Here is a 14,566-nt window from a genome sequence, read left to right as displayed (position 1 = left end):
AAGCATTACTTTTATTCTATTTAAGTCTTTTAAAAAATTCAATAAAAAAGTGTTTAAGCACTTCTTCCTTTCGTCATCCGTTTGAAGAGACCACTGTAGGAATGAGGCATATTGATACTTCTGTTCTATAGATACAATATTTTAATCCAGATCCCGGTGTGGTAAAAACAGGAAATTAACACAGAGTAAAATGTAAGACTGTGTGAAATAGATAGAGACATGCGTAAACACTGTATGAAGAAAAACTTGCTCACTGGTGAATTCCAAATGTCCTGGATAATTAACAGACAAACTTCAGATGCTTTGTTAAGGCTTCAAAGCTTCAGAGACAACAAATTGCTTGGCATCTCCTCGGGGAAAATCTCCAAAGGTGAGAAAAAAATCCTTAAATTGGTCTCACCAAGCCATGTTAAGAAGCACTTGGGAGAGTCAAGACAGAGGCTTCATCGCAGGTAAAAAGGTCGATTATTTCTACATTTTACCAATATCCAGAATGTTTCAGTGACATTTGCAGGGATCCACCATCATTCATCGGCAAAGTCATTATGAAACATTAGGATTTTTGATTCAGTTCCCTGTGCACTTTACTTTAATAGTGTTTGAGACTAGAATCTCTCTTCTTTCTTCATATTATTTTCGTTTTCAAATATCCTTCCTTTATGTCAGAGGCTAAATGCTCATAAGCATCTTTGAAACATCACTCTGTGGCAAAATAATATTTTTACTTTATGTAAATAATTATATGAATAAAAAACAAAATAAAACCAGTTGTCGTGGAATCAATTCTGACTCATACCCATCCGATGTATTTCAGAGAACTGCTCAGCAGGGTTTTTGAATTATCGATGCACACAATGGCCTGGATGGACCTCAACAGAATCTTGTGAAGTGAAAAAAGTCCACCTCGAAATGTTGTTGTGGTGGTCAGCTGTCATCGAGTTGACTCCAACTCATGGTAACCTTATGTAAAACAGAACAAAAAATTGCTTGGCCCTGTGACAGCCTCACAATCATCGGTATGTTTGAGTCCTTTGTTGCAGCCACTGTGTCAATCCATCAAATTGAGGGTCTTCCTCCTTTTCCCTTACCCTCAACTTTACCAAGCACGATGTCCTTCTCCGGGGACTGGTCCCTCCTGATAACAGGTCCAAAGTATGTAAGTTGAAGTCTCACCATCCTTGCTTCTAAGAAACATTCTGGTTGTATTTCTTCCAAGATGGGTTTATTCATTCTTCTGGCAGTTCATGGCATATTCAATATTCTGTACCAAAACCATAAATCAAGTGGATCAATTCTTTGGTCTTTTTTATTCATTGTCCAGCTTTCACATGCATATAAGGCAATTAAAAATATCTTGGTTTGCCAGGTGTGCTTTCGTCCTCAAAATGACATCTTTGCTTTTTAACACATTTAAATCTATCTTTTGTAGCAGATTTGCCCAGGGTTTCCGATACACATATTTATATGTATATCTATATCAGGGTTTCTCAACACTGGCCTTGTCCTGAGGAGGGGGTCTCAACGACTACTCCAAACAATTTGTGTCTTTCCACAACGACTTTCCTAGTTTTTAGTATTATAGGCACACAGATTCTTGGCTACCCCAGATCCCAGAGATCTCAGTTCACCAGGGGAAAGGAGAGGGAAAGCAAGCAAGTTTATGGCAAATGAGGGCAGTGTTGAGCCTTGTTGTTTTCTGGTCCAGGACAAGTCTTGACCATGCTGTCGTCAATGGCTTAGATGTGAAATCAGCCTCGATCCCCGAGAATCTCTCGTGGATCCCTATCACGCCTCTTGAGCACAAGGACTTATTATCCCTTTGCTCTTAATGTATGCCCGAAGCAACGTGTATCGGGTCAGGAGTGAACTAAGAGTAAGCTCAGGCTAGCTGCCGCAGTCCACTGCTTCCTAGCCCACTGAGTCTCCACCCTCAACGTATGACCGAGACAGCAGAGCAGCAAGAAACGTGTTTTAGACTAGGAGGAAGGTCGAGAGTAAGCCCGGGCAAGCTGCCGCAGCCCACTGCTTCCCGACCTTCTGGACCCAAGCCCTCAACATATGACTGAGATAGGCACCGTCTCTAGGACTTGGGAGTAAGCCCGGACGAGTTGCTGCAGCCCACTGCTTCCCAGTCCGCAATATATGACTGATTTGGCTCTGGTTATGACTCCAAGCAACGTTGAGTTTCAATGTCCCTTCTTTTATACTTGTTGGAGCTCTTTGAGCCTGTTTGGTTGGTGTTGATAAATTCTTGTTTACAACTTACTAAGTCCCAGTGTCTTCTGTTGATAAGGTTATTTTTGTCCTCTCATCTTCCATATTGCCCTTTTTCATATGTTGTTTACTTCTTCATGTCCTCTAAGTTCCGTCATCTTCTTTATCTCCTTTTTCCATATGTTGTTTACTTCATTTGTTTTCAGTGAGCCTACTCTCCACAGACTCTACTGACTTTTTGGACTGGAAAATTTCCTAGTGTGGGAAGTCGCCCTGTATACAGTAGAATATTTAGCTATATCCCAGTCCTCTAAAAATTAGATACAAGTAATACCCTTCTCCTGGTTGTGACACCCAAAAAGTCCCAGGCATTGACAAATGTTCTTTAAGGAGCAAATTTTCCCAACCGATAATCATTTAGCACTCTCTTTCTCTCCCTCTTTGTCTCTCTCCCTTCCCCTCTCCTTCTCTCGCTCTATGTATATATGCTTTATTTGTTGGAGGTGGGTTTCCTTTCAAATACCTATACTGGAAAGCTTGGATTAATCTTATGCTTTTAGTATATTGACTTTGTATACTAAAAATCTACCAGATGATACTGCATAAAAGTTATTGACAATGCTGATGTCTCTACCCAGAATAGGTTTCCTGATAGACCAAGACGGACAAACACAATCTAACAGCGCTGAATGAATTCATTCTGATGGGAATCACAGACCGCCCAGAGCTGCAGGCTCCATTGTTTGGGCTGTTCCTCATCATCTACATGATCTCAGTGGTGGGCAACTTGGGCATCATCATCCTCACCAAGATGGACTCCAGGCTACAAACACCCATGTACTTTTTTCTCAGACATCTGGCTATCACTGATCTTGGTTACTCAACAACTGTGGGACCGAAAATGTTTGTAAATTTTCTTGTGGATAAAAATACAATCTCCTATTATTTTTGTGCTATACAGCTATCTTTCTTTCTTGTGTTCATCGTTAGTGAAATTTTCATTCTGTCAGCAATGTCTTATGACCGCTATGTGGCCATCTGTAACCCTCTGCTCTACACAGTCATCATGTCACAAAGGGTGTGTCAGGTGCTGGTGTCAATCCCCTATCTTTACAGCACTATTGTTTCTCTTCTGGTCACCATAAAAATTTTTAAATTATCCTTCTGTCACGACAATGTCATCAGGCATTTCTACTGTGACAGTCTCCCCTTGATATCTTTGCTCTGCTCAAACACACATGAAATTGAATTGATCATTCTTATCATAGCAGCTTTTGATTTGATTTCATCACTTCCGGTAGTTCTTATTTCTTATCTTCTCATTCTTGTAGCCATTCTCAGGATGAAGTCAGCTGAAGGTAGGCACAAGGCCTTCTCCACCTGTGGATCCCACCTGACAGTGCTGGTAGTGTTCTATGGGACTTTAATCTTTATGTATGTGCAGCCCAAGTCCAGTCATTCCTTTGACAGTGATAAAGTGGCTTCCATATTTTACACCTTGCTGATCCCCTTATTGAATCCCTTGATCTATAGCTTGAGGAACAAAGTTGTAATAAATGCCCTATATAGGACATGGAAAAAAATTCACAATATATTTTCTATAGTTTGATGTACCACACGGTTCCCATAAGTTACACCATGAGCTTTAAACCGTGTCTGTGTGCCTCCATAGAGAATAGCAAACACAAATATATACATCATATATTTATAAATTTCCTTCAATGTTCTAGTCACTCTTCTAAGTGCTGTAAATTCATTGATGAACAAAAGAGTAAAAATCTTTACCTTCTTTGAAGGGGAGAGATGGATCACGAACATAATAACCCACAGCTATCAAGTTGATTCCAACTCATAGCGACTGCATAGGGTTCCAAGGCTTTAAATATCCACGGAAGATGACTGCCATATCTTTCTCCCATGGAACTACTGGTGGTTTTGAACTGCCAACCTCTAGGTTAGCAGTTGATTGCTTTTAAAACCAGGGCTCCTTACAAACATAATAATTTAGTAAATTTTATGGTAGACTGTGTTGGGGATTATGAAAGCAGGTAAAGAGAGTGGGTATGCTGAGTGGGAGTGGAGAAAAGCACTAGGCACAAAAGTGAATTTACAATGATTCTGGTGTTTTTTTTTTTTAACTGGTAGAATAAAATTTGCAGTGTCAGCATCTGTGTTTGTGTATTTTTTTTTTTTTTTTAATGGTTGTGTAAGTCATTGCCTTGTGTTCTATCCTTCATAGATTTCTTACTGGTGCAGTAGATTCGGGGCTGTTTGCAAGGGTCTCCGTGTCTGTGATGATGTCAAGTAGTCAGTTATCTGAATTTGCTCAAATGCCCCCATTCCAGACCTTGGCGTTCCACTCTTTTCTCATTAATTCCTTTACCTTCACATATGCCTGTTAATGAAACATACTTGACAATTTAGCAATCCACAAGTTCAGCTCAGCATCTCACTTTGTTTTAATCAACTCTTTTTACCGATCAGAATTTACCCCAATTAAGATCAATTTCTTGAGGCCAACTGTAGAGGCTAGCAGGTTTGGAATACTTCCCCCAAAGGTTGTTCTTGTTTAATAATGATTAGTTTTGTTTCAGGGGCTATCTTTTCTTATCTATATGAAAAACTTTTAAAAACACTTGTTCATTTTTATTGTGTGTGTGTGTGTGTGTGTGTGTGTATAGTTCCTTGGAAAACAGGATATTTTGTGATGGATTAATTTTGCTGCCTCTCTTTCACTTGTTTGGCTTTTCTAAACTTTGGTCAGTATTTATTATGCACTATATTTTCATTGATCTTACTTGTGAGAACCAAAATGAAATAATCTCATGGTTTGCACCATGCTGAATTTCTAATTCAACTGAGGTATGTTATATGGCAAGGATATAATTACACTACCTAATGGACATAGGTGTTGCATGTTACTCAAATTTTACCAAGTATTTTGTACATTATTTTTTTTAAAAAAACTTCTAGAATTTTATTGAAGGTAGTAAGAGTCTAAATAATTTTTCTGGTTCACATTCACAAAATATAATCCCCTGTGTAGCCAATGAAATTTGAATAAAAACAGTTCACTGAAATATAAGAAAAAAGTGCATGTTATATTGTCATGTGAGCATAAATATTTTTAAAGAGTTAAAACAATTAGAAGGTTAAGACGGTCATGAGCACTACCAGGTAATAAGAGCTCACGTGTATTGAATGTTATGTCATAGTCGCTCTTCAGGTTTTAATTAATCATCACAACAGCTCAGTGAAGTAGCTTCTATTAATATTTACACATTTTAGACAGTAAAATAGAGGTTCAGAGAGGGTAAAAAAATTATCCAAGTTCAACTCATGAAGGATAAATTAATTACCCAAGCTCATAGAAATCTTAAGCATTAGAACCAAGTTGCAAAGGCAAATGTTCTAGCTCCATTTTCCATGCTCATAACGGCTACTCGATATTACCTCTTAATGTCAGTTTTCTGACTCATTGGTGTGAGCCCTGAGATGACAGAGAGTAAAACTTCACTCTGACAGGTATCAAATTAAAATAAGAGAAATTGTAGTGGGGTTCATAAATAGTGAATACTTAGGATAATGTCTGTGAGAGAAAATAAATTTAAAAAATGAATTAATAAATTGACTCACAGCAAGCTAATTGGCTCATTTTAGATGTGTGACATTGCTGAAACCAAATAATGGAAAATCATCACAAAGTGAATGCAGGGTATAGTCTGATCGGGTTTATGATACAATTGCAGTGGGGGATATCTAGAACTATCATTCAGTAGTAGGAAACATGATAAAAATAGGTAAACAATGAAGTTCCTATTTTAATAAATGATTTCTGGATTTCTGCCTGAGAAGTTCAGTTCCCTTTTAAAAAATAAAAAAAAAGTAGAATTAAAAAAATAAAAAGCTAAATCACTATTGTTAATGATTTGTAGAAGTCTGGCAGGGATTTGTCAAGATTCACGTTGCTTCCTTAAAAGGGGAGGCCTGTGAGGAGCTGCAAGGAGATTTCTTTGTTACCGCCTTCTGCCTCCTGGACTTTCTTGCTATGTGAACTTCATTTTTTTGAGAATTTAATTTAAGAACAAGAGATTGGCAAATATATTAACTTTGATTTTGCTGAGCTACTGAACCAATGAGAACCATGAGGCTCTACTACTTGACATTTTTTTTTCTTTAAGAAATTAAACCCTCTTTCTTGAGTTAGTATTTATTTAGTGACCCATTTATTTATTGTTTCACTACATGCATGGAAAGAGCATTCCTAGATGATTCAATGGGGAGAGGCCAAAGCACATACAACTGTTAATGTTGGGGACCATGGAATTCTAAGTAGTGCATTTCGTATAGGCTAAGATGTGAAAGAGCCAGCTGAGAATGTGCAATATATTGGGTATCACCAAGCTTAATGTAAACATCCAAGAGTTCCTCACCACAGTAATCATACAGATCAAAAGGGACAAGGTACAAATCAGGGATATCCATCAACCCAAAGAAAATATATTTGTCTCATCCACCTATGTAATTTTTCATTAAAGCAGCTCCTGAAAATAACAGATACGGAGAAAGAGAGAGACAGACAGAGAGAAAGAGATAAAAGCAATAAGAAAATATTAACTGAGGAGATTGAGTAAACAAAGTAAATATTATTACAGTTAGAATAAGAATCTGTGATTCATTAAAATATTTAATAGTTCTGGATAATTTTAATATTATTGTTGTTGTTATTAGGTGTCATCCATTCAGTTCCGACTCCGAGAAACTTCATGTATAACAGAACAAAACAGTGCCTGGTCCTGCACCATTCTAACAATCATTGCTATGTCTGAGCCCATTGTTGCAGGCACCATGTCAATCCATCTCATAAGGTCTTCTTCTTTTTCACTGACCCTCTACTATACCAAGCATGATGTCCTTCTCCAGGAACTGGTCCCTTCCACCATGTGTCAAATAATGTCTGCATATAAGTTCACAAATAGAGAAAGTTACCACAAAGAAGAGGAGACTGAGGGAATTGACAGACTGGTACCACATGTATTCCAGGATTCCCTGGAGAAAGGGTAAACAGAAAAGCTGAACAACAACGCCATGACGTAGGGAAGTCTCAGAAGTCAAGTAACAGGAGGAGTGATATTCTAATTCCCAGCATATGTGGATGGCACATCCTAGAACAGTAAGAGGCATGTCCTGCACTACAACATGTAGTGTTTCTCCCAGATTCCGCTGTGTGGTATTCTAGCAGAAGTTCATCTTGTATTCATAGCCGGTCTTACCTATATACAATGGCAACTAACAACCACAACCTATGCAGGCTCCTTGATGAGAAAAATAAAAATATTTAGTATGATATTATATGACTTAAATCTCAATAAACAAGCACAATATATGAAATAACAGCAGAGTATAAAATCAGGCATCTCTCACTATTTACATAATTCTTAGCTCAAAATATTAGTGTATTACTTGGAGCAACAGAAATACATCAACCCTAGAATAGGCAAAATAAAAGTTTATTTTCTCATAGAAAACACTGGCATTTTTAAAACTCACCTCTTCATGGGACTTTTCTTTGATCATCACAACTAGTTGATTCTATGCAACTTGTAAGCTTATTTTAAAGTAATTGGTATAGAAATAAAGTATAAGGTTTTTTTTCAAAGCTTTATTATTTTACAAAGTCATTGTATTTTCATGATTTTTCTAACTATAAAGATATTTCATACCTACTTGAGTAAGCATGAGTTCTGTATGTTCATTGTGCTTCATACATGAAAAAATCTTTTATTGCAGACCTTGAAAGTCAGATGAATTGGCCTTTTTTCTTGTTATTTTTAACTCCACCAGGATATTGTTAGAGATCCCAAAACCTTCAGATTTCGTTGTCTTAATGCCAAATAAAGGAGAAAATTAATTATGGAGCAGCCTTAAAAAAAACTTTTAGAATTCTTCTTGTTTTCCTCCCTTTTTAAGACAAAGTAAAGTATTATAATGACATGTGCAAAGAGCTGGAGATGGAAAACCAAAACGGAAGAACACGTTCGGTGTTTCTCAAGCTGAAAGAAGTGAAGAAAAAATTCAAGCCTCGAGTTGCGATAGTGAAGGATTCCATGGGGAAAATATTAAGTGATGCAGGAAGCATCAAAAGAACATGGAAGGAATAGACAGAGTCATTATACCAAAAAGAATTAGTTGATATTCAACCATTTCAAGAGGTGGCATATGATCAGAAATCGATGGTACTGAAGGAAGAAGTCCAAGCTGCTCTGAAAGCACTGGCGAAAAACAAGGCTCCAGGAATTGATGGAATATCAATTGAGATGTTTCAACAAAAGGATGCAGCGCTGGAGGTGCTCACTCGTCTATGCCAAGAAATATGGAAGACAGCTTCCTGGCCAGCTGACTAGAAGAGATCCATATTTATACCTGTTCCCAAGAAAGGTGATCCAACCAAATGTGGAAATTATAGAACAATATCATTAATATCACACGCAAGCAAAATTTTGCTGAAGATCATTCAAAAATGGCTACAGCAGTATATCGACAGGGAACTGCCAGAAATTCAGGCCGGTTTCAGGAGAGGACGTGGAACGAGGGATATCACTGCTGATGTCAGATAGATCCTGGCTGAAAGCAGAGAATACCAGAAAAATTTTTACCCGTGTTTTATAGCAAAACATGGGTATTGACTATGGAAATGCATTAGACTGTGTGGATCATAACAAACTATGGATGACACTGCAAAGAATGGGAAATTCCATAACACTTAATTGTGCTCATGAGGAACCTTTACATAGATCAAGAGGCAGTTGTTAGGATAGAACAAGGGGATACTAATTGGTTTAAAGTCAGGAAAGGTGTGCATTAGGGTTGTATTCTTTCACCATACCTATTCAATCTGTATGCTGAGCAAAGAATCCGAGAAGGTGGACTATATGAAGAAGAACGGGGCATTAGGATTGAAGGAAGACTCATTAACAACCTGTGTTATGCAGATGACACAACCTTGCTTGCTGAAGGTGAAGAGGACTTGAAGCACTTACTAATGAACATCAAAGACCACAGCCTTCAGTATGGATTACACCTCAACATAAAGAAGACGAAAATCCTCACAAATGGACCAATGAGCAACATCATGATAAAAGGAGAAAAGATTGAAGTTTTGAAGGATTTCATTTTCCTTGGATCCACAATCAACAGCCATGGAAGTAGCAGTCAAGAAATCAAAAGATGCATTGCATTGGGCAAATCTGCTGCAAAGGACCTCTTCAAAGTGTTGAAGAGCAAAGATGTCACCCTGAAGACTAAGGTGCACCTGACCCAAGCCATGGTATTTTCAATCACATCATATGCGTGTGAAAGCTGGGCAATGAATAAGGAAGACCAAAAAAGAGTTGACGCCTTTGAATTGTGGTGTTGGCCAAGAATATTGAATATACCATGGACTGCCAAAAAATGAACAAATTTGTCTTGGAAGAAGTGCGGCTAGAATGTTCCTTAGAGGCAAGGATGGCGAGGCTGCGTCTTACATACTTTGGACATGTTGTCAGGAGGGGTCAGTCCCTGGAGAAGGACATCATGCTTGGCAGAGTACAGGGTCAGCGGAAAAGAGGAAGACCCTCAAGGAGGTGGATTGACACAGTGGCTGCAACAACGAGCTCAAGCATAACAAGGATTGTAAGGATGGCACAGGACCGGGCAGTGTTTCATTCTGTTGTGCATATGGTCGCTCTGAATCAGAAAGGACTTGATGGCACCTAACAACAGCAACACAATGCTTAAGGCAACTTATACCCTATACCCTGAAAGTCTTTTCAACCATTCAGGCTACCCAAATAATCAAGCTCAAAATTGAAGTCAAAATATCAAGAGGTCACTGGGGGAAGTCAGCACAACTTGACCAAGGCAAGGTCATGAAGGCTTCATAAAAAAAAAAAAAAATTCCCTGAGGGACTGAATTACTGGGTTGAAGGCTGGGGACTACGGTCTAGCTCAAAGGGCATAGCATAGTTATGAAGAAAATGTTTTACATCCTACTTAGGTGAGTAGTGTCTGGGGTCTATAAAGCTTGTAAGCAGCCATCTAAGACACTCTGTTAGTCCTACCTCATTTGGAGCAGGAGAGAATGAAGAATGCCAAGGACACAAGGGAAAGATTAGTCCAAAAGACTAATGGACAGCTACCACAGCCTCCACCAGAGTGAGTCTGGCACAACTGGATGGTGCCCAGCTACCACCTCCGACTGCTTTGACAGAGATCACAATTGAGAACACCAGAGTTGGGGAAAAATGTAGAACAAAATTCTAACTCATAAAAAAAGACCAGCCTTATTGGTCTGACAGAGACTGGAGAAACCCCAAGAGTATGACCCCCGGAAACTCTTTTAACTCAGTACTGAAGCCACCCCTGAGGTTCACTCTTCAGCCAAAGATTAGACAGGCCTGTAAAACAAAAGATGATTAAATGGGCACAAGTGCCCAAGGACAAGGATGAGAAGGGAGCAGGGGACATGAAAGCTAGTAATGCAGAACCCAAGGCCTAGAAAGGGAGAGTGTTGACATGTTTTGGAGTTGGCAACCAATGTCATAAAACAATATGTATATTAATTATTTAATGAGAAACTGACTTGCCCTGTAAATCTTCATCTAAAGTACAATTATATATATATATATACATAAGAGGTCAGTTGCAATATCATTTAATTGCTATGTTGACCGTTTTGAGGCCCTGGGTGGATGCCAGTCTGCTCCACTTCTTGAGCAGTTGATAATTTCCACTCTCTACCCACTCCCCTTATTAGGTCCTCACCCTCCTGGGCAACTATGTACCCATCCTAATCACCCCCGGGACAAAGTGCCAAATAATTAGGGATAGTCCTATACACTCTGAACCAGCAGAATAATTCAAAATGTCAAATATCCAGGAAAATTGAGAAAGCTAGATAACACCACTCTGCTTGCCATACATAAGCCTTCTCATGCAATTCCAGTTGGTTGTTACTTTCTCCCCAGTAGCAACCCACTGTGTGGTCCTGAGTCAAGGCATGATGTCCCTCTTTGCCTCTGGGAACCACTACTATAATCAACTTAGTTACTTATCTTGGTCTCCGTGGCTCCTATTTTCTGTGTCTCATCTGACATACCATCCCTTGGATTCTTTAGAGCAATAAATGTCCTCTAGTTACCCTTCTGGTTTCAGGAAGTATATGATATAAGAAAAGAGGACATTTTTGTTTGGAAGTTCTATTAAAATAACATGACTGATATGTAGTAAGCCAAACATTGTTTTAGTCACTCTGCCCTCATCTACCTAAGTGGGGTAATACAGGATTCATAACATCACTTGTAAAGCTGAACAGAAGTAATACTTATGAATATATTGATCTTGAGGAAGATATTATGAGAAAGGGACCAAAGAGTGTAATTAATGTAAAACCCATCAGGGACTGATTGGTCAGGAAATTTCAAGAAAAATAAAATTGTTCCTTGGACTAAATTAAATATATGAAATTATTCTAAAATTGATGCTGGGAGACATGAGTCAACATCAAGGTAATAAGAATTGATAGAAAGTACTTATAGAAATATTTGCTCATATTGCAATTACTAAATGCTATACCCAAACAGTACTCTAAAGTATATAAATTTACAATTATTAGTTTCATATTCATTTGACATGGTGTATTATTTATAATTATCTTTATTGAAGTTAATTTATACACAGCGAAATCCACATTTTTAAAGTATTTTTTTAATCTTTTTTATCACCACTACAACTAAAATATAGAAAAATTCCATTACTATCAAACTTTTTTGATATCCCCTTTATGTATTCCTTCCATCTTATTTTGATGCTTCCTGTGTTGTCGTTTCTATTTGCTGACCAAACCCAGCATAAGAAGTAAATAAACTCATTCTAAAATTTATCTGAATGATGAAGAAGCTACTATACCCCAAACAATATGACCGAAAAAAAAAAAAAAGTTAGAACAAAGTTGGAAAATTTAAACACTTATACCCATCTTTCTTATTTATTGTTGTTGTGTGCAACACAGAGTAAGGTAAAATGGAAGCTAACTATTGAAAACATAACAAAAAATTAGCATATGTAAAATAGTCACAGAACTAGAAATATAATCCAAGAATTCTAAAGAGGTTGGGCAAATTGATGTTTTATTGACTGAACATTCAATTGCAAACATTAATGTTTGCCATACCTAATAGCAAGATACTTGGGAATCTCACAGATAATAATATATCTTACTGTTTATATCAAAGTCTGAAGTTCTTTATTCTGTGTATATATTCCCATTCCCATTAAAACCCATTGCTGTCGAGTCAATTCCCATTATGCATTATTCCCATTATGCATTATTAATACACACCAACTGATAAGGTCAAAGAAGAAAAAAATTAAAAAATTTTCCCAACCTATGCAATCTGAAATTGGTGAAACATGCAATCAAGATGCATTAGTAATTACTAGTGATTAGAATGTGAAGCCCAGAAACAAAAAACTATCTGTAATTGGAAAGTATGGCATTGGTGATAGAAACAATACCAGAGATATCTGGATAGAATTTTGCAAGACCAATGACTTGCTCATGGAAAATACCTTTTCTCAACAATGCAAATGGCAACTATACACATGGACCTTGCCAGGTGGAATACACAGGAATCAAATTGATTACATCTGTGGACAGAGGCAATGAGGCTCAATATCATCATTTAGAACAAGGCCAGCGGCCAACTGCAGAACAAATCAATTGCCCACATGCAAGTTCAACTTGAAGGTGAAAAAAATTAAAACAAGTCCACGAGAGCCAAAGTATGACCTTGAGTGTATCTACCTCAATTTTGGATGCCATCTCAACAACAAATTTCAAGCATCGAACACTAATGACCAAAGGCCTGATGAGTTGTGGAATGACATCGAGGACATCATACATGAAGAAAGCAAGAGGTCATTAAAAAGACAGGAAAGATAGAAAAGACCAAGATGGATGTCAGAGGAGACTCTGAAACTTGCTCTTGAACGTCAAGTAGCTAAAGCAAATAGAAGAAACGAAGTAAAAGAGCCAAGCAGAAGATTTCAAAGGGCAGTTTGAGAAGACAAAGTGACATGTGCAAAAACCTGGAGATATGAAACCAAAAAGGAAGAAAAAGCTCACCATTCTTCAAGCTGAAAGGAATGGATAAGAAAATTCAAGCCTCAGTAGTAATTTTAAAGGATTCTATTTGACTCGATGGCACTGGGTTGGATGGGTTTTATTGGAAACATATTGAACAACACAGGAAGCATCAAAATAAGATGGAAGGAATATACAGAGTTATTATACCAAACTGGTCTTAGTTCAACCATTTCAAGAGGTAGCATATGATCAAGAACTGATGATATTCTTGATCATAAGCTGCACTGAAGGCATTAGTGAAAAACAAGACTCCAGGAATTGACCAAATACCAACAGAGATGTTTCAACAAATTGATACAATACTGGAAGCCCTTACTCATCTCTGACAAGAAATTTGGAAGACAGCTAGCTACCTGGCTCACAAACCTAAAGAGATCCATATTTGTGTCCATTCCAAAGAAAGGTGACCTAACAGAATGTGGAAATTATTGAGCAATGTAATTAATAAAACAACAAAGTAAAATTTTGGGTGAAGTTAACTCAAAAGTATTTGCAGCAGTACAACAAGGAGAAACTGCAAAAAAATTCAAGCAGGATTCAGAAGAGAGCATGTGAGGGCAGATATCATTGCTGATGTCAGAGGGAACTTGGCTGAAAGTGGAGGATATCAGAAAGATGTTTACCTGTGTTGTATTGACTATGTAAAGGCATTTGACTGTGTGGATCATAACAAATTATGGATAAAATTGCTAAGAATGTGAATTTCAGAAAACTTAATTGTGCTCATGAGGAACCTGTACACAGACCAAGAGGCAATCATTCAAACAGAACATGGGGATACTATAATGTGTGGTTTAAAATCAGGAGAGGTGAGTGTTCGGGTTGTATCTTCTCACCATACTTATTCAATCTGTATGTTGAGCAAATAATCGGAGAAGCTAGACTATACAAAGATGAAAGCAGGGTCAGGATTAGAAAGACAAATTAACAACCTGTGATATGCACCTTGCTTGCTGAAAGTGAAGATGACTTAAGTACTTACTGATGAAGATCAAGGAAATCCTGGTGGTGTGGTGGTTAACAGATACAGCTGCTAATGAAAAGGCTGGCAGTTCAAATCCACCAGGCACTCCTTGGAAACACCATGGGGCAATTCTAATCTGTCCTACGGGGTTGCTATGAATAAGAATCAAATTGGTGGTAATTTTTTTTTTTTTCTTGATG

The 14,566-nt window shown here is 37.8% G+C and overlaps 1 protein-coding gene across 1 annotated transcript; it reads left to right on the top strand.

Annotated features, from left to right (window-relative positions):
- Positions 1–1,937: 1,937 nt before the first annotated feature.
- LOC126080433 (olfactory receptor 8K3-like) lies at positions 1,938–3,823 on the top strand. The gene is made up of 2 exons (XM_049891651.1): positions 1,938–1,994; positions 2,870–3,823. The coding sequence occupies exons 1-2, from the start codon at positions 1,938–1,940 to the stop codon at positions 3,821–3,823; spliced, it is 1,011 nt and encodes a 336-aa protein (XP_049747608.1).
- Positions 3,824–14,566: the final 10,743 nt, after the last annotated feature.

The sequence above is a fragment of the Elephas maximus genome, chromosome 7 (genome assembly GCF_024166365.1).
Source record: "Elephas maximus indicus isolate mEleMax1 chromosome 7, mEleMax1 primary haplotype, whole genome shotgun sequence".
Taxonomy (NCBI): Eukaryota; Metazoa; Chordata; class Mammalia; order Proboscidea; family Elephantidae; genus Elephas; species Elephas maximus.
This window is presented reverse-complemented; position numbering and strand designations above follow the sequence as displayed.